Source organism: Pseudophryne corroboree, chromosome 8 (assembly GCF_028390025.1).
Source record: "Pseudophryne corroboree isolate aPseCor3 chromosome 8, aPseCor3.hap2, whole genome shotgun sequence".
Lineage (NCBI taxonomy): Eukaryota > Metazoa > Chordata > Amphibia > Anura > Myobatrachidae > Pseudophryne > Pseudophryne corroboree.
This window is the reverse complement of record NC_086451.1, coordinates 273556181-273582156: the sequence shown is the minus strand read 5'-3', so window position 1 is coordinate 273582156 and position 25976 is coordinate 273556181. Positions and strand designations below refer to the sequence as shown.

The 25976-nt window shown below is 39.6% G+C and overlaps 1 protein-coding gene across 3 annotated transcripts in view; it reads right to left on the bottom strand.

Annotated features, from left to right (window-relative positions):
* Positions 1 to 25976, bottom strand: part of GRIA3 (glutamate ionotropic receptor AMPA type subunit 3) — a 459549-nt gene that overhangs the window by 301250 nt on the left and 132323 nt on the right. For all 3 annotated transcript variants that reach the window (XM_063937238.1, XM_063937239.1, XM_063937240.1), the window contains exon 3: positions 18112 to 18351. In XM_063937238.1, the coding sequence (XP_063793308.1) occupies positions 18112 to 18351 (240 nt within the window). The remainder of the gene's footprint in view (positions 1 to 18111; positions 18352 to 25976) is intronic.

Here is a 25976-nt window from a genome sequence, read left to right as displayed (position 1 = left end):
GATCGCAGCAGGAAATTTTTTAGCAGTTGGGCAAAACCATGTGCACTGCAGGGGGGCAGATATAACATTTGCAGAGGGAGTTAGATTTGGGTGGGTTATTTTGTTTCTGTGCAGGGTAAATACTGGCTGCTTTATTTTTACACTGCAATTTAGATTGCAGATTGAACTCACCACACCCAAATCTATCTCTCTCTGCACATGTTATATCTGCCCCCCTGCAGTGCACATGGGGGGGTCATTCCGAGTTGTTCGCTCGCAAGCTGATTTTTGCAGATTTGCTCACGCTAAGCCGCCGCCTACTGGGAGTGAATCTTAGCTTCTTAAAATTGCGAACGATGTATTCGCAATATTGCGATTACACACCTCGTAGCAGTTTCTGAGTAGCTCCAGACTTACTCGGCATCTGCGATCAGTTCAGTGCTTGTCCTTCCTGGTTTGACGTCACAAACACACCCAGCGTTCGCCCAGACACTCCCCCGTTTCTCCAGCCACTCCTGCGTTTTTTCCGGAAACGGTAGCGTTTTTTCCCACACGCCCATAAAACGGCCTGTTTCCGCCCAGTAACACCCACTTCCTGTCAATCACATTACGATCGCCAGAACGATGAAAAAGCCGTGAGTAAAATTCCTAACTGTATAGCAAATTTACTTGGCGCAGTCGCAGTGCAAACATTGCGCATGCGCACTAAGCGGAAAATCGCTGCGATGCGAAGATTTTTACCGAGCGAACAACTCGGAATGACCCCCATGGTTTTGCCCAACTGCTAAAAAATTTTCCTGCTGCGATCAACTTGGAATTACCCCCAAAGTCAGGTGAGGTTTGGTTTGAGAAAGTGTGGAAGGGGAGGGGGGGGGGGGGGCAGCAGACCAATAGCACACCAACGCTATTTCAAAAGAGGAAAGAAAAAGAAGAATGATCATGAATTGAGAAAAGAGGTTAGCAGACTATTTCAACTGGTCATCGGTGTCCATGTGAATACTGAATGAGTAATTGATGGCATAAGCTCTGCTTTCCAAACATCAGCTGTAGAGGGGCAAAAGACTGAAGTGCTGGACTGGGTCTGAAACACCCGAAAGCCTAGGGGCTGGCCATGAGTTAATACTGCTCTGACTGTATGTTTGGGTACTGCATATATAAATTACTGAGACTAAAGTTGGACTATGACCAGCTCAACAAGGGGGCTAGAAAATCATCAGTAACAAAGGGGTTAATTACTTCTTTCCCTTATGTTTACTAAAAGTAGTCTTTATTACTAAGTATTTGTTAAAATCAACATTTTCATCAAATCTATATTTCTCTTACATCCTAGGGGATACTGGGGTCCACATTAGTAGCATGGGGTATAGACGGGTCCGCTAGGAGCCATGGGTACTTTAAGAAATTAATAGTGTGGGCTGGCTCCTCGCTCTATGCCCCTCCTACCAGACTCAGTTTAGAAAATGTGCCCGGAGGAGCTGGTCACGCTTTGGAGAGCTCCTGGAGAGTTTTCTACATTTATTCTCCTTTTTGTTATTTTCAGTAAGGGCTGTTTAGGCAACTGAGACTGCTTCGTGGGACTTAGGGGGGAGAACGACCCAACTTCCTAGAGAGTTAATGGTCCCATTTCTCATGCTGGCAGGACACTGAGATCCCGAGGGAGCTATTCGCAAGCCACACCATGGTGCAGCGTACCCTCCCGCAGCAATGCAGCCACCCCCTAACAACAGAGCCTGAAGTAAGAAGAGTGGTGAGTACAGCACCAGCTCCCCAGTAAGTGGGTCACCGGTGGGAATGGCAGCACTAGGGTAGGAGCGCAGCTCTCAGCAAGCTGCGCTCCAAGGTGATTCAGATGGACACATGCTGCGGTGCAGTCCCACTGTGAGAATCTCATATGTTACCTGCACTGGCTCACACACAGCACTAACAGTGTCCAGGCATCTAGTTAGCACTGTAAAACGATTCCTCAGGGCCAGTATAATCTCTGAAGTGCGAAAAGCCATGCGCCATTTTAGGGGGCGGGGCTTCCCACTGAGTGGTTCCAGCGGCTCTCTGGCACCATTTCCTCTGCAGCTCTGGGTGACACAGCACTGCTGAAGGTGCACAGCTCCTCTAACAAGACCCTACACTCCACTGTGGTAAAAGGGGGTCTTAGTGAAGGGGGGAGCAGTTTGGGTGTTTTTACACTACACTATATAATATATATCGTGCCCCAGCTTAGTTTTACTACTGCTGATAGGGATGCTGTGTGGTTGGCTCCAAGCTCTGTGTATCTCTGAGACTTTGCTTACATATACTGTGTTCCCCATTGTGGTGTGTGTGTGTGTGTGTGTGTGTGTGTGTGTGTGTGTGTGTGTGTGTGTGTGTGTGTGTGGGTGTCCCTTACCATGTCCAGGGACTGCATTTCTTGCACAGCTGAATCTCTATCATCTCATGTGGACTCACTTCCCTGTACTCAGGATAGTGTGCACTCCCAGTCCAGTGGAGCTGAACCCCCGTGGTTAGCTTCTATTAAAGGTATGATTTCAAATATTTCCACAAAGCTGTCAAATAATGAAAAGGAAATGCAATTCTTGAGGCAGTCTATGGATGACCTGATGCATAGAGATTCAGCTCCCATACCTGCACCCCAAACTCCTCTCATTTGCCCACTAAAACATACCCTTGCCCAAATCATGCAGGGTGACACTGATACTGATAAGTCAGATCATGAGGAGGGTGAGATAGAATTTCAGGAACTCCCACCTCCCAGATTCTACAAATCAGGCTTACCAGCTTCTCCAGAAACAAGTTGGACCTTACAGACAGCAATTCAAAAACTAGCACAGACTCAAGTCATTGTTCCAGTTACTCTTCACCTACACAGCAAGGGTTATTATTTCAACCTATTTGTAGTACCGAAACCGGACCGTTTGGTAAGGCCCATTTTAAATCTCAAGTCACTGAACCAATACTTATGGGTGTTCAAATTCAAGATGGAGTCTCTGAGAGCGGTGATCTCAGGTCTGGAGGAAGGGGAGTTCCTGGTGTCTCTGGATGTCAAGGATGTGTACCTTCATGTTCCAATCTGGCCACCTCACCAGGCTTATCTACGGTTTGCGTTACAAGACTGTCACTACCAGTTCCAGGCCCTGCCATTTGGCCTCTCCACGGCACCGAGGATGTTCACCAAGGTAATGGCAAAAATTATGTTTCTCCTCCGCATGCAGAGAGTGAACATAACACCGTACCTGGACGACCTGCTGATCAAGGTGCCATCCAGAGAGAAGCTGTTGCACAGCACTGCCCTATCAACTCATTTACTCCAGGATCACGGGTGGATTCTAAACCTGCCGAAATCTCTCCTGGAACCAACTCGGAGGCTTCCGTTTTTGGGGATGATTCTGGATACGGAGGCACAGAAGGTGTTCCTTCCAGTGGAAAAGGCATTGGTGATCCAGTCCATGGTGCGGGATGTCCTAAAACAGTCCCGGATATCGGTACATCTTTGCATTCTCCTCCTAGGAAAGATGGTGGCCTCTTACAAGGCACTACAGTATGGAAGGTTTCACGCAAGGCCCTTCCTGCTGGATCTATTGGACAAGTGGTCCAGATCGCATCTTCACATGCACCAGAGGATACGTCTGTCGCCAAAAGCCAGAATCTCACTTCTGTGGTGGCTTCAGATATCTCACCTGACCGAAGGCCGGAGGTTCGGGATTCAAAATTGGATTCTGCTAACTACCGACGCAAGCCTCAGAGGTTGGGGAGCAGTCACCCAGGGGGAACAGTTCCAAGGAAAATGATCAAGTCAGGAGGCCATTCTTATGATCAACATTTTGGAACTAAGGGCCATATACAATGCCCTTCTTCAGGCGTCACATCTTCTTCAAGATCAAGCCATTCAGATTCAGTCGGACAATGTGACGGCTGTAACATACATAAACTGACAGGGAGGAATGAAGAGCAGAGCTGCAATGTCAGAGGTAACAAAAATTCTCCTCTGAGCAGAAAGACACACGGTGGCATTGTTGGCAATCTTCATTCCGGGAGCAGACAAATGGGAAGCGGACTTCATCAGCAGGCACGACCTCCACCCAGGAGAGTGGGGCCTTCACTTACAGGTGTTCGAGTCCTTAACATGTCGGTGGGGAATTCTGCAGATAGACCTGATGGCCTCTCGTCTCAACAAGAAGCTAAATCGCTATTGTTCCAGGTCGAGGGATCCACAAGCTGTGGCGATGGATGCTATGGTGACTCCATGGCTCTTATAGATGGTTTACGTGTTCCCACCACTGCCACTGATCCCAAGAATTCTCAAAAGAATAAAAAGGGAAAAGGTTCATGCAATTCTCATTGCTACAGATTGGCCGAGAAGGGCCTGGTACGCGGATCTACTGGGGTTGCTCCTGGAGGACCCATGGCCTCTACCTCTGCGAGAGGATCTTCTGCAGCAGGGGCCATTCGTTTATCAAGACTTACCATGGCTACGTTTGACAGCATGGAAGTTGAGCATCAGATTTTAGCCTGGAAGGGCATTCTAAACAAGGTTATTCTGACCCTGATCCAAGCTAGGAAAGGGGTAGCATCTAAACATTACCACCGTATTTGGTGTGAAAACAGGAAATTTCCTGCATTGGAATTTCAACTGGGACGTTTTCTCCTTTTTCGACAGTCAGGTGTGGATGTGGGCCTACGTTTGGGATCCTTGAAAGTCCAGATATCGGCATTGTCCATTTTCTTCCAGAAACAATTGGCTTCCCTTCCTGAGGTTCAAACATTCTTGAAGGGTGTTTTACACATTCAACTGCCCTTTGTGCCTCCATGGCACCTTGGGATCTTAACGTGGTATTGCATTTTCTGCAATCGGACTGGTTTGAACCTTTACAGGAGGTTGATGTTAAGTTTCTTACGTGGAAGACTGTTACACTGTTGGCCTTGGCTTCCGCAAGGCGTGTGTCAGAACTGGGGGCGTTGTCTCACAAAAGCCCCTATTTGATTTTTCATGAAATAGAGCTAAACTCAGAACTCGTCAGCAATTTCTTCCTAAGGTGGTGTCTGTGTTTCATATCAACCAACCTATTGTGTTTCCAATGTTTATGGACACCTTTGCTACCTCTAAATCCCTGGATGTGGTGAGGGCTTTAAGGATCTACGTGAGGGCAGCTCATCACAGAAAATCTTACTTGCTGTTTGTTCTCTATGATCCCAAGAAAATTGGGTGTCCTGCTTCAAAGCAGTCTATCGCTTGCTGGATCAGGCTTACTATCCAGCAGGCTTATTCATCGGCAGGATTGCCAGTTCCTAAAGTTCAGGCCCTCTCTACCAGTTCGGCGGGTTCTTCCTGGGTGGCTGCCCGGGGTGTCTCCGGTTTACAGCTCTGTCGAGCAGCTACTTGGTCATGTTCGAACACGTTTGCTAAGTTTTACAAGTTCGATACTTTGGCCTCTGAGGAACTTCAGTTTGGTCAATCAGTTCTACAGGAACCTCAGCACTCTCCCACCCAGTTTGGGAGCTTTGGTACATACCCATGGTACTAATGTGGACCCCAGTATCCTCTAGGACGTAAGAGAAAATAGAATTTTAATTAACTATCGGTAAATCCTTTTCTTGTAGTTCAAAGAGGATACTGGGTGCCCGCCTGGTGCTTCATTTCTGCACTGTTACTTGGTTAAGTTTTGTTAATGGTTTAGCCTTTGCTGTTCCTATTCAAGTTGGGTTAGCTTGAATTTCCTCTTTTTTGTGTTTGCTGGTTCGAATCTCACCACTGTTCAGTTAAATCCTTCTCTCGAAGTATGTCCGTCTCCTCGGGTACAGTTTCTAGACTGAGTCTGGTAGGAGGGGCATAGAGGGAGGAGCCAGCCCACACTATTAATTTCTTAAAGTGCCCATGGCTCCTACTGGACCCATGTATACCCCATGGTACTAATGTGGACCCCAGTATCCTCTACAGACTATGAGAAAAGGATTTACTGGCGGGTAATGAAAATCCTTCTGAAAGTAATAACTGCATTACATTTATGCATTTATCCATAAACATTATTTTGCTTTTTTTTTATTTATGATAGAACTAATTTGAGATGACATAATAATTACTCGTGCTTAAGATTAGTTGGAAAATTGTTGAATTGGAAATGTTACTTAGAAATTCTTGGGATTTGTTTTTAATTACAATGCATTTATAAAATGTCAAACAGTCTGCATGAAAAATACAGATAACCATATAATTCAGTATTCTACAAGTTGATACCAGTACTCTTTTGATTAAGAATTTTAAGTGTGAATTTGTGCATAACACACTCAAAACATATAGGAGGTAATATAGAGTTGATTGCAGCAGCAAATTTGTTAGCAGTTGGGCAAAACCATGGTGGTAATTCCGAGTTGTTCGCTCGTTGCCGATTTTCTTTATGCTGCGATTTGTTGCTAATTGCGCATGCGCAAGGCACACAGGGCGCATGCGCTTAGTAATTTAACTAAAAACTTAGCAGATTTGCTGTGGATCCTGCAGCGCTTTTCAGTCGCACTGCTGATCGGTGAATGATTGACAGGAAAGGGGCATTTCTGGGTGGTAACTGAGCATTTTCCGGGAGTGTGCTAAAAAACGCAGGCGTGTCAGGGAAAAATGCAGGAGTGTCTGGAGAAACGGGGGAGTGGCTGGCCGAACGCAGGGCGTGTTTGTGACGTCAAAGCAGGAACTAAACGGACCGAGCTGATCGCAATCTGTGAGTAGGTCTGGAGCTACTCAGAAACTGCAAGGAATTATTTAGTAGCAATTCTGCTAATCTTTTGTACGCTATTCTGCTAAGCTAAGATACACTCCCAGAGGGCGGCAGCCTAGCGTGTGCAATGCTGCTAAAAGCAGCTAGCGAGTGAACAACTCGGAATGAGGGCCCATGTGCACTGCAGGTGTGGCAGATATAACATTTGCAGAGAGAGTTAGATTTGGGTGGGTTATTTTGCTTCTGTGCAGAGTAAATACTGGCTGCTTTATTTTTACACTGCAATTTAGGATTCAGTTTGAACACAACCAATCTAACTCTCTCTGCACATGTTATATCTGCCCCCCTTCCCCCGCAGTGCACAAGGTTTTGCCCAACTGCTAACAAATTTGCTGCTGCAATCAACTCTGACATAACCCCATAAACACAACATACTATACTGGCTATGGCTGCAGTAATCTCTATAAAGTACTGTAGATAACCAAAGCAAACATATATTGAACAGTGCACACAGTTTAATACAATACCCCTTTTATTTTAGACTGACATAATATTAATTAACACATTTAAGTGGTGCCACTTAGTAAAACATTTAACGCTAGATAATTAATCAGACAACCAGTTTCTTTCAAAAAACTGGATACTAAGAAATAGTGTCATCAGAATGCTGAGGACAATCATAATAAACTAACAGGATCCAACCTTTAGTTTATGTTATAGACAAAACCACTGCATATGCAATCAGGTTCACGGGTCAATATTTATCAAGGGACTCACAGTCTCCCTATTCCAAATCCTCTTCTATGAAGCCTATATATTAAGTGGGTAAATGTTCTTTATGGCATTCACTAGAGAATTATCGTACAGCTTGATGAAACTAGGTCATTGTGATTACTAATTATGTAAGATCAGCAAATTGACACATTCATTGTCTGCTTTAATAAGGATGTAAAAAAGACCTGTAAATGTTTTTTTAGTAATTATATCATAGTGACTAATTAAAAATTGTAAATAATGCAGTATTTTTTTAAAGGTGAACTTTTTTTAACCTTCTTAAATATTTACTTTTAAGAATATAAACTATAATACTTAAAAATTACAATAAAATCCAAAATCAAAGGAATTAATGAAAATGTATATTGTAAATTAAAACAAAAATACTGGTATCTGAGAACATATAGCCCTTTATATAAGCTGTACACAATGGAGGCAACCACTTTTCATGCTTAACCAATGTTCCGCTGAGGGATTTACTAGAAACTAGTAACATCAATGAGACATGAGGCCTTGAGAGAATGCATTCTCAATATCAGATCAGGCCACAAACAGGTTATTGAAGGCAAATAAATGATGACACAGGGAGAATAAATGAAAGAAAGGTTAATAAATTGCACAGCAATTGATTTGGGGAAGTCATCAAAACTGATACACAACATTTAGTCAATTATCCGCACCACTGCAAAAAGCAATTGTGTTAATTTACTAGAAAAAACAAAAATTAAGAGAAAATCCAACTAGAATGTGCAATTTTGAACCTGGGCCAAACCATATTGCACTACAGGGGAGGTTGTCAATTTAAAATGTACAAGCAGATAAAAAGTGTGGCCAGCAAATGTACCATCCAGGGTTGGACTTAGGCTCTAAAACAGTCCTAGCATATTACTCTATGTACATGGAAAGGGGGCATGGTTATGGCTAATGGTGACATGCCACGAGTCACGAGAGCCTGACCTTGTGACACGTCCCCATCTTCCAAGCAGAGTGATAGGAGGCTGAGCTCCACATCCCACTCCAGTCCCTCTGTGTGGCTGAACTTGCCCATCAGGCCATGGGCCCTTCTGACATTTGCCAGAAGTGCAGAAGACCAGTTCGGCCCTGATACCATCGCTCAGATGTCGGTTAAAGCTTACACACAAGGCATAAACATTTAATGGAAAAGCAGTACCCTTGGCCCAAGAGAAAAATATTTAATAAGCATATGTAGCAGTTGTTTTGCAGGGGATTTTGTACCACTCTCAGTGTGGCTGTCCTGTAGTGAATAATTATGTACAGTATCAAGCTGGTTAGTAAGCAATATGAATCCCGACTCTATTCTATGCATAAGTGACCAAAACTAAGCCTTCTACAAATCTTACTATAGTGTACATGTAGCTCACCAACACACATGCTTTGATACATATTAATTAATAATGGTTGCTTTACCTGAATATAGAGATCTAGCACCCTTATGCATTCTATTGCTGACACCTATTTAAAAAACAGTTTTGCTTCTAATCAATATTACAACTACTGTCAAGTTTCCAAGGTTTAATCTCATTATGGTAACAAAATAGCTTTATTATTTAAATACATATCCAAGGGCACATTTTCTAACTTGCTGTACAGTGAAATTACAACATATCTCGGCAATGTTATACTTGCTCTTTACCTATTATATTCTTTTGAGACATGTTAAGTTTGGATTGTAATCCACAAAGCCCTGATTAACAATATCAAAGCTTGACCCCATTTAGCTGCCATTGTCTTCAATGAACATTAATGCTCTTAGTGAACCTTGGATGATCTGTTACTTTCATGAAAATACATATTCATTATACAGTATGTCAGAGTTAATTTATTCAACATTAATATAAATATATGCAGGAAATGTACTGTATGAATTACTCAATCAATCTGAGAGAGGACCTTCCAGATTGTGAAAAGGTATATTTTACATAGTGTCTTGAAACTACATGGCAGATGCAAAGATGGTTGCACCTCAGATGTATCTGAAACAATGATGCTATTCTGTGTGTATGCACACATTGTCAGAAACAGTTGTGCCATTGTGCAGATGAGGTACAAGGTTTTCTGAACTTGGAATGGGATTGCCATTTACAGCATTAGACAATGATTTGATGTAGTGTTTTTTTTTTTTAAATAACAATAGTAGGGTTTATGTATTAAGCAGTGAAAAGAGTGGTTTATCAATTTATAAAATGTACTTGAATGCTACATGAAGCTGATTGGCTGCTATGGGCAATTTCTCCACTGGTCTATGTCAGCTAATGTCATCTTCAGATGTCTCTAGCTAGATGAGACAAACTCTAAAGACAGGTAAGCTTATTGGAGCTTGTTAAATAGCCCATAAAAATATCCCCAGAGAAAACCATGTAGGCAGCTGCTGGAAGCACATTTGTTCTGAACTCAGGAGATAACTTTGATATCACCTATGTTACTGTATATTTTTGTTAAATAGAGGTGATACTTAATTTCACCTGTGGACACAAGCATTTGTGCACCATAAGCTTGAACAAACTAAAACATAGTCTAACTGGCCCAAACATAGTTAATCCATTCAGATTTTTTAGAAAGGATTTATTTACAATTTTTGATTTAACAAACTAGTTAGAGACCAGTTTGATTTTCTTTTTTTGTAGCAAACCTAGGCCCTCATTCCGAGTTGTTCGCTCGCAAGTGAATTTTAGCAGATTTGCTCATGCTAAGCCGCCGCCTACTGGGAGTGAATCTTAGCTTCTTAAAATTGCGAACGATGTATTCGCAATATTGCGATTACACACCTCGTAGCAGTTTCAGAGTAGCTCCAGACTTACTCGGCATCTGCGATCAGTTCAGTGCTTGGCGTTCCTGGTTTGACGTCACAAACACACCCAGCGTTCGCCCAGACACTCCCCCGTTTCTCCGGCCACTCCTGCGTTTTTTCCGGAAACTGTAGCGTTTTTTCCCACACGCCCATAAAATGGCCTGTTTCCGCCCAGTAACACCCATTTCCTGTCAATCACATTACGATCACCAGAACGATGAAAAAGCCGTGAGTAAAAATCCTAACTGCATAGCAAATTTACTTGGCGCAGTCGCAGTGCGGACATTGCGCATGCGCATTAAGCGGAAAATCGCTGCGATGCGAAGATTTTTACCAAACGAACAACTCGGAATGAGGGCCCTAATTGGGAACAAGAGAAAAGACCTAACATGGACAAGTAGAGAATAGAGTTGTATGCCAGTACCCATGTAGCTATACAGTACATATGGCATATAATATATCTTTTATGAGTTATGTATGTGTTCTGTCAATATTTAAGAAGATCAAAGTACTTTAAAGTCATGTAGCGTAATTGTAAAATATAATGTAATAAGTCAATGGAATACATTTTTGAGCAGATCTTTTGTGCAGCCAGAAGTAAATATTATAAGATTGAAAAAGTAATTGTTACATAATTCATATTTAAGATGTACCAATATGAATCAGTCAGAAGAGACTGCTATACTGCTATAAGAATGGATTTGCTATACTTGTGGAAGAATAGATTTCTATACTTGACAAACTATTTTAATGTCACAATGGATGACCTGGTTTTCTGTTGCAAAATGATGGAATCCCCAGACATTAGACTGGCATGCTTTCAGTAGTTATATAAAAATACAGTTACAAGCAAATAACTGAGATCTGTGTGTAAAACCATCTGTCATTTTGCAGCTCAACATATTGAGTGACATCCTTTTACCTTATAGCTATTTACTAATCAATACTCCCTAGTGTTAAAATGTCACATTGCAGTATAGTATACAAAATGGGTTGGTTAAGATAAACATAAAATGTAAACTTTTGCATATATGTGAAAATGCACCTGCACTTAATTTTTGTTTCTGTATTTAGAGTAGAAATTATGCAAAAATGCAGCCATCATCATTATCATTAAATATGCAAGTCAAAATCAGATGCATCTGTTATGGGCATGGCAGACTTGTATATCTGTATTTCTCCAGTGTTGAACTACTGTAAGTGAATGCTAATCACTTGCCAGTGCAAGTGCAAGTGGACTTAAGTGAAAGATATCCCCACCCCAAAATACAATGCAGACATAAGTTGTATGAAAAATGTTATGTTTTTGTATTTTTATTGGTGGAAAGAGACTAATGCCCAACTCTAGATCAGACTCATTGGGGGTAATAAAGAGATAGAGAATAGCAGTGTTAGTGGGAGTAGCAATGTGGTAATAAGACAAACGGAGAGCCAGAATAAATATAAAATGTTTAGTGAATGTAACAGTTAAAATATGTTGACATAAAAATACATACAACATGAGAATGCATAAATGACACTATATTTATATAAATTATATAGAGTAGATTAGTTAATGTCCTTTATTCCCTGGATTGCCACCGCATTAGAAGCTGTCTTATAAAAAAAAAAAATTACATACCAGTTCACATATCATTAAAGCTGTGGTAATCAGCTAATGTAATTATGTCCAGAGTGAGATGAAAGGCTGATTGAAAAGTTTGTATGGTAACTGTAACAGATGAGGCTGGAAGTTAAGGAAGCCGGTTGATTTTGTTACAGACTATCACACAAAAGTTACTGTGTACGCATGTGTGCCTGGTAATCAATTAGATAGCGTTGCTCCTGAATGGCAATATAAATCGCAGTGAATTGAATACACTGTGAATACAGTGTGCCACACGCCGGTGCCTTGTGTAGCAATAAGCAGGTATATGATTTACCTCTCCGGTGAGCTAGTGAATGCGAGCCTCCTTGGATAAAATCCACAGCGCTGCTCACTTCTAAATTGTATTGGAGGAATCACCGTATATTTGGCTGGGATGAGCCGCGGAGGTCCCGCTGTAAATTAAACTGTGCTCTGTCGATATATGTGAGAAACCGCTTCAATATTAGAAGGAGAGATGCGGGTGTTGATGCCACGGGAGACTTGCGGTGGTATTAGGGGAGGAGTCTGATGCATTTCGCCACGAATCACGTGACTTTTTCACTAATGACTAATGACAAACAACTGGATACCAGCTAGTATAATGAAAGGAGTGAGGATGAGAGGACTCTAAGAAAGAACAGTGGTGTTATGACTAAGGGATGATGAAGAGACAGGGGGAGTTGGTTGTTTTCTAATTTTATATTGAGTCCATCAGGAACGAGGGTCCTAAGTCTATGGATCCAGAAATTTTCTAAAACCTTCTGTATCTGTATCCCCCTTGGAGTTGGTTGAATAGTTTTGATACCCAAAAGAACAATGGCATTGTGATTTTTTGAATGAGATTACGCACAGTGTCCTGAGGCACTGTGGGAGATGAAACCTTTTTGGATGTTGCACCTGTGCTCAAGAAATCTAACTTTTAGTTTATGAGTGGTCCTACCCACATACATTAAATTGAAGCTGCATACCAGGATAAAGATATCAAAGGTACTATTACAATTAATGAAGAATTTGATTTCAAACTGTTCATTCTGTGATGATTTGAAAGTTATAGTATTGCTCTGTATAAATGAGTACGTAGTACAGTTGTTGGAACCACATTTCAAACAACCTTTGGTTTTGGTTGGGAGCCACTGCAAAGGATTAGGAGTGGAATTGGAACACTCTGATTTCCTTTTATCAATAAAGAAACTGAGGACAAGGTGTTGTTGTAAGTTAGCCGATCATTTGAAAATAACTGAAGGGGCCTCACCAAGTTGTGTTTTTAAAATTTAAGTAATATGGGAAAATGATTAGAGATTATCGTCTTTATTTTAGAGGAGGAATTATTAAATTTTGAAAAAAATGTGGTAAGTACTGCTGGAATCCACATTTTTGTTCCCTATACTTCTTACCTGTTAATCTGATCTACCCAATTCCAAGCTGAATTGATGAGAGCCATAGGGTAGCCCCTGTCATGTAAAGATGAAGTAAGTTCATCTACTTGGATTTCAGAATTATGAAATTCACTGCAGTTGCGTCTAAGGTGCCGCAGTTGCCCATAGGGTATATTAGTAACTCACAGTTTATAATGCAAAATATCGTAGTGTAGAAAATTAAAGTTATCAACTTCCTTCCTAAAGATTTTAGTAGATATACACCCATCTATAACGGAAAGAGAGATATCCAAGAAAGAGATGGAGAACCTGTCAAGTGTACTGGTGAATTGTAAATTTACATCATTGTCATTAAGACGTGTAGTGAAATTGGAAAAAAGAATGAAAATCGCCATCAAAAATGAAAAATAAATCATCTATGTTCTGGGGGTAATGTAATAGATTAGAATTTTATGTACACGGTGGGATTTCAGCGAGATTGAAGTTAATTGCAAACTCGCTGAAATCCCGCCAGTTTCATATGAGGCCTTTTACATAACCCCAATTTAATAAACTGATATACTGTGATAGGTTTTCATGAATAGCTTAATTTTGCCAAGATTTATAAAGCCTTGGAGAGTGATAAATAGCACGGTGATAAAGTACCAACCAATCAGCTCCTCACTATCATTTTTCAAACAGAGCTTGTAACATGGCAGTTGGGAGCTGATTGGCTGGTACTTTATCACAGTGCTGTTTATCACTCTCCAAGGGTTGATAAATGGGCGCCTTTTTTGTTTCTAGATCTATACAGATCATGGTAACTGAGGCATGTCACAAGGTTGACCTGGTATTTTTCTTGAAATATGGGAGACCTACAGCATTAGCACAACTCTTATATACATTATTTCCATACTGACCCATTTCATTATGTAAACAACTGGCCGCATGCAACAAAATGCAGTCTGTGTTATTTCGCACTGAAAGCGAAGATGCTCCATTTATAGATGAGCAAAGATATATGTGTACACTTGTGCAGACACATCATGGCTATAATTGAGTTAGATGCATATTAAGATAAAGATAAACTTAGCTTAAGCATTTAGATAAATACAGTATGAAGCATACCATTTACATCCTCAACTCACAATTTTCACCAAGTTTGTCCAGCTCATAACAGTTCATAAAAAAGACTTGGCTAAATAAGACAGATCTCAGAAAGGTTTTGAGATCCTCCCCATACACTCTATGACCCTTATTCCGAGTTGTTCGCTCGCTAGCTGCTTTTAGCAGCATTGCACAGGCTAGGCCGCCACCCTCTGGGAGTGTATCTTAGCTTAGCAGAATAGCGAACGAAAGATTAGCAGAATTGCTACTAAAGAATTCTTTGTAGTTTCTGAGTAGCTCCAGACCTACTCACAGATTGCGATCAGCTCAGTCTGTTTAGTTCCTGGTTTGATGTCACAAACACGCCCTGCGTTCACCCAGCCACTCCCCCGTTTCTCCAGACACACCCGTGTTTTTCCCTGACACGCCTGCGTTTTTTAGCACACTCCCGGAAAACGCTCAGTTACCTCCCAGAAACGCCCCTTTCCTGTCAATCATTCACGATCAGCAGTGCGGCTGAAAAGCACCGCAGGATTCACAGCAAATCTACTAAGTTTTTAGTTAAATAACTAAGCGCATGCGCCCTGCGTGCCTTGCGCATGCGCATTTAGCAACAAATCGCAGCATAGCGAAAATCGGCAATGAGCAAACCACTCGGAATGACCCCCTATAAGTGTAATATGAATGCACAGTGAAGCAACTGTTCAAGATACATCTTTACTTAATTCATCAGCACCTACATTCAACTCTTAATAAGACCCTGTTTATGCATCCTTATTTACAAATGATGGTAGCTGCAGCCGAGCTAATAAATTAATATTATGGTTTTCTTTGTATATCAAGTAATTATTCCAGCAGAGGTTATAGCATTTGTAAAATAAGTGGGAAATGCTAGAGCATACTATTTTGCTCCAGGTGATTTGGGATGTGCTGAAAAGTATAATTATAATATATATAAGTCTCTTTGACAAATGCTGCAGTTTAGTAGATGCAAATCATGGGATGTTGCGATGCAACATCTTGTGCCCTTCAGTTCTATCACAGATTACAGAAAAGATTTATTTTTCAAAGAATAGTCAATTACGCATTCTGAATGCATTGATGGTATATCCAACACAAACAAAGGCTAATTACAATTGAGGGACTTTCTCCCACCACTTATACACATGAATCATCTCAGCTGAATCTTTCAAGGTGCATTTAGCTTTTTGCACATGGCAAAGAAAATGCATTGAAACCAAGTGAAGAAAAAATGTGTTGTTGATTCAGTGAGAAGCACTTAATATGACTGCATTCATTACAGGTCCATTCTTTCTCTGAGAAAACAAACATTTTGTGTCACAAGTTTGATTGCAGCATGTTATTTATGTAAATGATATCTTACAAAGCAGTGGGAGAGTTTGAGCTGAGCATATGAATTGCGGAATAGAAATAAATGGAACACAGAATTTTTTTTTCATATCAGGGTTCACTTTTGAATAAATAGCTTTATTAACATAAAATAGACCTGTTACATGTTTTATGTAGTTGTAAGGCCTGTAATCCTGCTACTCTTGGAACCTTTCTGGTTTGGACATTTAGTGATCTGGTTTTATGTACAGTATGTGCAGAAAAATGAAAGTGTGTATGCTCTCAAAGGCCAGTAAGGAATAGGAAAACTTCAGAGCATAAAAGATCACACTAAGGGACTACAGCAGAGCTGGGTGTACACTTGTCTGCAGAGAACACATAGCATGGTTTCACACTCCATATTCTCCATAATGCAGTGTACCCAAATACAGGTGGTGCAGAGCCATACGAATGTCAAGTGTATCTCAACTTGCAACTGAAGGGTCATAACGGGCTTTCTCACAGAGGTTTTAGTTAAGGGGGCATATTGGTTGAATTGTTAAATAAGCCTGTTTCCAGGCTTAACATTTGCCCCAATTACAGGCATGTACACCCAGATGATGATGGCTATCAAACTAGGGATATGGATAGTGATCCATCCACAAAGATGCTACTACTCTGCATATGAGCAAATATAGACATTTACAGATGCTTCTTTTTTTACAGTGGCTTCAATGGTTTCACCCATAGATGACTATCCCTGCTGGTAAGCAAGATGGGCTGCGGGCTAATAAGATTCAGGGGTATGGCACTCCAGTGCCCACAGCAATGACACCACTCAAACATCCCTACTTACGGCCATGACCAGCCCAAAATGGAAAAAACAATCTCTGTCTACAGTGCTTTTGGTGCCATAACAAAACTGTTGTCATTCACAGAAAAACATTGGAAATCTGTTTTTGAGAAATGTTTCTAGCATGAAAAACGCTGCCTGAAAAGTTCTACATAAAATGGAATCTGCTCTTCATCAGCTGTTAATAACTTATGTGACAGATGTAGGAATAATGAAATTTAGACCTATGAAGGCCATTTTAGCTCTAACCGCTGCTTGTACCTTTTTAGCAGCTGTTAGAGTTAGGAAGTTTTCTCTGCATGACACCCTGCAGGCAAAACTCATTAATTTCAATAGGACAGCATTAAGTGCTCAGGGGAAAATGCAGCATAAAAAGCGTCCATGTGATACCACCCTTCAGATCGCTCATCTGTATAGTAAATGCATCATTTGCGCTCACTGATATACAGAACACATTTCTATCATATCAGGGGCTCCCAGCTTGCAATGGATGCAGCTAACTTGCCAAGAGGTGAAATGAAAGATGGCCCTCAGTGTGAGTGTGACAGCTAAATGGCCTATTAGTTCTTGGGTACATATAAAATGTTATATATTGTTAGCACATCAACAAAACCAACCTGATAGTTCACCATTGTAATCTGTCATACCACAATTTGTTGCTGTATAATGTTTTTCAGCAATATGCTGCTCAATAATTGTGTTTACTTTCCCTACAGTGGCAGACCTGTATGGTCCCAATCATGGACAGCAATATGTAATTGAATTTAAATGCTAATTACAAATTATAATTGTTTTACAGAAATATGATAAAACAATGGACATCCTTTCACTCCTTGTAATTCTGCTATCCTAGTTTTAGCTATATACTGTATGGCCTTTCTAAAAAATCCATGTCTACACTCATATACATGGTCGAGTTCCATTATGATGACCACGAGCTAGGTGCAGTGATCGATCTGTTTGCTTCAGCGCCCCATAAACACCAGGATTCGCTGAACTCTCATTTTAAAAACATGTCTGGTAGCCCCAGGTTCATTTATATGGTGAGCTGCTCCACTGTAGCATGTCAGTTGGCCCTCACGTACCTTCACAACTGATTTTCACCTCTTACATCAATGGCATGAGGTGCTCTGCAGTTTTTATTTTGGTTATTCGCAATGATGCCATTTGTACAGTCACAATACATCTTCACCATAGTAGCACGCAAACAGTTCACAAACTGCTGTTTCAGAAATACTGCCACCCTTTGCCCAAACACTCATAATCTTCCCTTTTTGCAACTCGGATAAAGCGCCCCTTTTACTCATGACAGCAACGAGTGATATGTGTGCACACCTTATATACCCACCAAGCCAGGGTGCAACACGTGACGTACTTCATGGGCTATGCGCTGCCGACGTCAAATGTAGGAGGTGGTCATAATAATGTGATTTGGAGAATGATCATTGCAAATTATGCATAAAAATATCCTATTAGTGCATTGTTTTTTAACAATAATATTATCTTGTTTGGTACTATATAGATCATGATTGGTGTAACATTTCAAAATTCATAAGTAGAATATTTAAAAGGTTCCTTACCTCTTTCAGTATCATATAGGTAAACAAATTTTTGCCAGTCATAATCACTGAGCAGAGATAGAATGGCTCCTTTAAGTGCTGGTCGCATCTGAATAACAAACTGTACATCAGCGTCTGTTGGGAAGCTTGGTGTGATAAATGAGGTGTGAAGGGCACCACAAAATGATGTGAGAGTGTTCATGGACATTTGATCGTAGAATCCAAAGATGGCATAAACACCACGGGAAAACTGTGAACAAACTGCAAGAAAAAAGCATGGTAAATAAATGACAGAAAGGTAACTAAACACAACAATTCAGTAGAATTATTAAATTCAAATAATTAAAATGACTCAGTGGCAACCTGTTGATATACAGTAACACGTGATAGCTCTTGGTGATTAAAACTCTACATGGTGCCTTTTTTAGCAAGTTTTGCTAGAAGGATTCAATCTGAATAACAAAAACATAGTTATTGAATTTTAATGATTTATTGTTAGTTTACTCTGGCTGTGCAATACCGTAGCTCTTTTTCCTTCCAATATATTTATAAATTGTGACATTTATGCAATTGTTACTTATTACCTTATAAATTTGTAAATTTCAAAGTTCAAAATTTAGCTCACTATGAGCGGGATGTACTAACCATCTGAGGTACATCCCACCACACATCACATTGATACTAACTGTATATGTACTAACATATGTGATTAGTACTGCAAAGGACAGCTCTTCTGGGAGTCCCTCTGAGCATGCGCATAGGGACTCTGCAGCTGCGGGGGGTGATGGGAGGAATCTGACTTGTTCCCTTTTCAGGGGGAAAGTGGAAGAAGCCCATAGGCTTCTATAGGGGGAAGTGGTTAACATACTGCCAGTCAGGATTACCCTCCACAACAAAACCTCAATGCCAGGGCTTGGTACATATGGGAAATGTAGCCTAAGCCCGAAAATGGGCTTTTGACCATATTTTCCCTACAGTACATCCCGCCCTATGCAGGTTTAGGTAACCTCTATAATTATTATTTGTTTAGAAATGTTAATGTTCTACCTTATTCGTGTCTTCTGCACCTCAGAAAAGCAGGAAGAAACCGTTTATTGGCATACAATTGGAATGTAAATGCATAACGACTATTTATTATAAACTGTCTCTAGGTTTAATTGTAAATCAATGAACAATGTCTCTATTCAATATTTACTTTGGTATCCGTTGCTGTGATATTGTTTTGACTATGGACCACACTGTATTTGATTTACTGTATATTTTATTCAAACACATTTGTACAGTATATGGATAAAATATGTACAATCTGCAATATCTTTCAGAAACCTGCATGATTCACAAAAACTCTGGCAAAGTTTGACAATTCAATCTCTAATTCACAGAAGCATAGCTAAACCATACTGTGCACAAACACTTTTAGATGCTGGAGGAGGGTTGAGCCAGCAAGATCTGGGAATGTTTATCCTTATAATGTATGAACTTTTTTTGCTGCTGTTGTTTATGGATTAGCTAAGGGGAGCATGTTTTATGTAAACTACTGTAAGTGCGGATTTCCTATGTTTGCATGTGTCATCAACATACTGTAAATCAAACATATGTCCAAAATATTACGGATCTAAATTCTTAGTTGGATTTAGGCCAGTTTGTATTGCCTAAATGAGGCATATTGACTCTGTGTATGGGCAGAAAATGGCCATACACATATGAGCAAGGGCGTAGCTACCATAGGTGCAGGCAGTAAAGCTGCTATTGGGCCCAATGCTGAGAGGGGCCCTCCTTCCCTACCAAAGTTACATGTGTTATATACATTTTTCAACATTTGGGTGGTACATAGGCCCCTTACAAACTTTTACCTTGGGGCCTACAATATATCTAGGTATGCCCCTGTAACTGCTCATTGTAATGTGGAATAAAATGAACTGGAGGGGATTATAATATTATATAATGTGAACTGGTGCACTGTAATGTGGCACAATATAAAGTAGAGGCATTATAGTGTGGCATGTTATGAACTCAGGGCACTGCATGTCAAAATGTAAAATGGGGGTAATGTGTTATATAATTTGTACAATGTGACATAATGTTACCTAGAGCACTACTATGGTTCAGAAACTAACTAGGACACTTTATGGAGTATAACATTAACTAAGGAACTACTATGATTTAGAAAATGGATTAGGCACTATTATGGGGCATAAAATTAACAACTGCTATGGAGAGGTGTCTGTCTAGAAGCATTTGGACAAGGGTCCCTTCAAAATGTTGCTACGGGGCCCACAAATTTCTGGCTATGCCCCTGCATATGAGCATTTACATGTTTTCTCAATGGACACTTGCATGAGTGGAGAGGTAGGACATGGGAGGGAAGGTGAATGCAAAAGGCCAACAGAGACAAAGACTGAGTATAATAAGGCATGCCTGCCTAATTTAGGCTAACTGTGAACAGATAAAGGGGTCTATTCATGAAGCAGTGAAAAGAGTGGAGAACTGGGCCTGTGGAGAAGTTGCCCATGGCAACCAATCAGCTGCTCCGTACAATTGTATAGGATGCAAATTATAAATGTTACTTCAATGCTGATTGGTTGCCATGGGCAACTTCTCCACTGGCTCTCTTCTCCACACTTTTCACTGCTTCAAGAATAGACCCCGAAGTCTGGATGTAGACAAATGCAGAGGCACATGTGCACCTGTCAAATTCATAACAATCACATATTGCTGGCACTACTTAACTAGTTCTAATTGAGTTTTATTACTTTGCGATCAAAAATTAGGGTTTTATGTGCATGTTTTAACATTTTCTTCTTCAGACACAAGATAGTTGTATCTTCTGTATTAGAGGTTTTTAAGTTTTATTGAAACCTAATGTCAAATGTGCATTGTTTAAAAACATGGGTTTAAATGTATGTGACATACCCCTGACATAAACCAGATATATATGCAACCGGTACAATGCCCATGTCTTAGCACATCAGCGTAACTGCTTTACTTTTGCTGTGTAAATATGTTTGTGTGTAAATTACATTATATATGCACCCAATTCAGCATCAGGTCCTCGGAGAGCTTGGAAATTTACTGTACAAATAACAAAATTGGACGAAATCCACCTTGAACTTTGCAATTTGTTCCTTTCTCAGTCGTTTTAGTAAGGAAGGTATTTTGCGCTCCCGAAACTCTCAAGCTACGTGATTCTATTCCTAATAACTGCCACAATAATGGTTATAATACCCATGGTACCACCATTGTAGCAGTGCTGTTATAAAAGTCTTGGTTAAGGTTTGTAATAAAAAAGGGTCGTTCTATGCCTTTGGGCTAGTGAATTTCTCAATAAATTTCAAAATATTTCAGTTACAAGATTACACTAGCAACGGAAATGTCAGGAGAAATAATACCTAGCTAAGTAATAATAAATATATCTGTTATAGCAGTAGAAAGGCTTAGATGTGAAACTCTGTAATGAAAAAACAACTCTTTTCTTGTTTTACATATATTTTTTGTTTGGTATAAATTCACTACATTTGTGGAGTTCTATATAATGCTAAAAATATTTTCCCGGAACCCATGGACATGTTCATTTGATTACCCTATAATAAAGGCTACACCCACATATCTTTAATATTTCTAATATGGAAAAGCAGAACAATAAATGGTCTACAGTCAAACCTTATAAATAAATAAATAAATAAATAAATATATATATATATATATGAACAGCATTGTATAAATATATATATATATATATATATATACTGTATCTCTGTCTACTGTATATTCTGAGATTGATGCAGATGCGTCCACTTACATCTAACCTCCCTGCATGTTAAACAGGATTAATTGTGCACTCAATGCTGAGAAATACATGCAGGTACTTATCCATCATGTAATACCATCAGGGAGGCATATGATTGGCTCCAAATTTTTTCTGCAGCAGGACAAAACCCCCAAAATACTGTACATACATTGTCATTAAGAACTATCCTCAGCATAAAGAAAAAGAAGGAGTCTTGCAAGTGATATAGCCCCTATAGAGCCCTGAACTGAACATCATTGAGTCTTTCTGGGATTACACAAAGAGAAAGAAGGATCTGAGCAAGCCTACACAAATATACTGTATATATATATATATATATATATATATATATATACTAGCTGTTCTACCGGCTCTTTGCACGGGGGTTTCTGATTTTCATGGTTGTAAATATAACTGTGTTAACCATTTGGTAAATCTATAGAGATGTAAATTTCAGCCGTTTTAATGTAAGTAAATATTAATCCATGGTACTTGGCGTTACCCGAGGAGCACTCATAGCAGATATGGTAAAAAGTGACAGGACCATTTTTGTTGTTTATTAAATTCTACACACTGGAGGTGCAATCCAAATCTTGATCCTATTGTCCATTTGGGCATTATTGTTCACGCAACGCAAGCCACGCATCGGTAATGACATCATTATGTTAACCCCCTTTTCATTAATCCCCTTAGGGCAGGTTTATTAAAATTCTAATTATGACATTTTCCTTTTTCCCACATGCAGAATACCTATGTTAGATTTCAGCTTCCTAACATTTCAGGAATTAAGAGAATTAGTGATGAGTCAGTCAGTCTGTCAGTGAGTGAGGGCTTTTGAATTTTTGTAGTTTATTCAATTCTAAACACTGGAGGTGCAATCCGAATTTTGATCTGATTGTCCGTTTGGGCGTTTTCGTTCACGCTATGCAAGCCACGCATCGGTGATGACATCATTATGTCAACCCTCTTTTCATCACCTTAGTGGAGGTTTATTCAAATTCTAATAATGTAGTTTTTCTATTCCTCACATGCAGAATACTTATGTTAAAATTCATCTTCCTAACATATCGGGAAGTGAGAGAATTAGTGATAAGTGAGTGAGTGAGTGAGTGACTGAGGGAGTGAGGGCTTTCACATTGATATATATATATATATATATATATATATATATATATATAAAATCCGAGATTGTTGAAGTGTACATTTCTCTTTTTTTTGCTTGCCAGGACAAACAACAATGTGGAGTTATTCCTAGTCCTCGAATTACAGAATTAAATGTGGCACATCTGACCAGGTGAAATTTTATTTACTAAATTCCCCTTTTTCTAGAGTACAGATTAAAGAGGATTAAATTGGGTTCTTGACATGTTTGTTCCAACAACAAGGACAAACTGTACATACACACCATATAGACATGTGCAGTGGATGGTTGAGGATTGAGATGTAATTGGACAGCTAATAAATCTCTCTTTGCTTGGCCTCAAGGTTATTCAAGGTCATCTAAGCAATTTAAAACAAACACTGTCTCATCAATAACTACTCTGATATGTTCTCTCGTGCTTTTGTCCCCTTAAAACAATAATTGTTAAACATTTTGCTTCTATGATTAGGAGAAGGAATGGCAAAAAAAATCCTATTAACACAATCTAATGATATGGGCTATAGAGACATGTAAGCACACAATATAAATTACTTGGTGACACTGGGGTGATGATTGAAGTGAAGATATCAATTTTAATTTACTAAACCAATAAAATGGTTGTTTGTATAAATAGCCTCATCTACAATAATTACTTTTTGTGCAATTTAAAATGTTGAATATTATGCAACAGGAATAATGTGTAGAATAACGTATACTTTACCAAATTCTATAATTATATTAAAAGTCATTAAAGACTTATGATCATAACAAGACATACAGTACAATTTTACAACAGTGGTTCTTAACTCTAGTCCTCAAGTACCCCCTACAGGTCATAGTATCAGGATCTCTACCTGAGGAAACAGGTGGGATAAATGCTGACACTTTAAAATATATTAACTCATCTAAAGAAATCCAGAAAACATGATCTGCTAGGGGTTCTTGAGGACTGTAGTTGAGATCCTCTGTTTTAGGACATCAGCCTATGACATCTACATTAGAGGGTTCCTATTACAGACAGTACAAGTATAATCTGAAATGATTGAGATTCAGGTTTTTTGTATGCCAAGCAAAAAAAACAAAAAAGACCACTATACTGTATTTCGGCCATCTACCAGAGCAAACTCCTTATTACATTGTTTAGCAGAGTTCCTTATAGTAAGTGCAGAAAGAAACATTCAGTGGGCAAACTTAAACATATATTAATTGTACTCTTTTCTGGAATTTATAACTTTCAGGATAACTGGTTTGAAGAAACTGTGATTCTTTACCTAACGTGTATATATTTCAGGAGTTGTAGCAGAGTTCATTGACTTTGTAATGAAAATGAATGAAATGCTCTCACAGCTTACTGATTATAAGTGGCTGCCTCATGAGTCATTAATCATCCCCTCCATCATCATCATTAATGTCTTCAAATTACAATAGCTTAAGTGGCCATATATGTAGTGATATCACCTGCAATAATAGCCAACAGGTCAATATCACTGTATATCTGTTTGTAACCTCAATATAATTGCAATGCCTAATATTAATATGAGTAAAATCAAAGGGATGATTATTAGGCGTACACATAATTGTGAATGAAAACTGACTGCTGTTTTAGAATTTTCTCCCCACTATTCAGTACATTACGCATTTGGGTGTAGAGTCACTCAGTCAGAATTTGCCTCACTAATGATCCTGTCTGTTTCAATTTAATGTAATCCAAGATATTGTGCTTTTTAGGATATACTACACATACACTAAACAAAACCTATAATTTCCTTTTAAAACTATATGAATTTTATATTTTTAAAGCTAATGTTGAATAGGTAGGTACATAAGATATATTGTTAGATTATTGTATGAGGATACAGCAGACAAAGCAAAATACTGTTTTTGGTGCAACAGTGTTGCTCCGCTATGGGTAGCATAGTGTAATTTTTATCTAAACATTGTGACTTAGTCGCATTATAGCCACATAGAAAGCCACTCAGAGCCGTCCCTAAGCATAGGCAACCTAGGCAAATGCCAGAGGGCAATTGGAATGCCTAGGCAGCTCTGCCTATACTGTACCTTCATGTTCTGGAAGAGCAAAGTAAAAATGTTTCCCATGTGACACTTCTTTCTAAGCACTGAGGGGTACTGGATGAAGATTGCTGTGGGTAAGGGTTGATGGGTGTTGCTGCTGTGATCTGTGCTGCCGGGTGATGGGTGCTGTGCTGGGAGGGGTTGCTGGGTCAGAGGTGGAACTAGCAGCGGTGAGCCGGTGCATTGCACAGGGGGCCAACAGCAATGAATATGGCGGTATTGTCTCCAAAGGTGCACCAAAAAAAAGTCTTACTCAAATTGTTTCGGGCCACCTCTAAAGCCACTCACAGTGTATCAGAGACCCTAGTGTGCTATTTATGTGGCAAAGGAATTTGTACAACTTATGTGCAAAGTCACAGATTCGGCATAAAAGAACGTGGTGGGCAAAATAGTCGTGGCTGCTCATGTTGGGACCCTTTTTACACAGATTTGCTACTTAGTTGCACACAGATGTACAAGTACTCTAAGCTCCAACGGTCAGTACACTAAAGCAATGCAGTTTATTTGCTTTTTACAGTTTTCAGGGGTGTGAATAAGAAGCAAGTTTTAAAGATAAGTTGCAAGGACCCTGATGCGCCAAGAGGGGCTCTTTGGCGTGCTTAGTGCTCAGGTGTAAGAGGACAGATATGTGCATATCTCGATATACTACCATGAACACACCTACTTAAATACCTAACTTTAAGAGAATGCTAATAATAACAACAGTTGTGGTATATCTGTTTTCTGATGCATACATTAATTATTATCCTAAAAGAGATCTACCAAAGCAAACTATATGCTGCAATATATAAAAGCCACTATATAAAGTTTTCTTAACTGGAACTTATGTTTTCATATATTTTCATACTTGCTACATTAGAATAAAGTCTTTACAATGAATGAGGA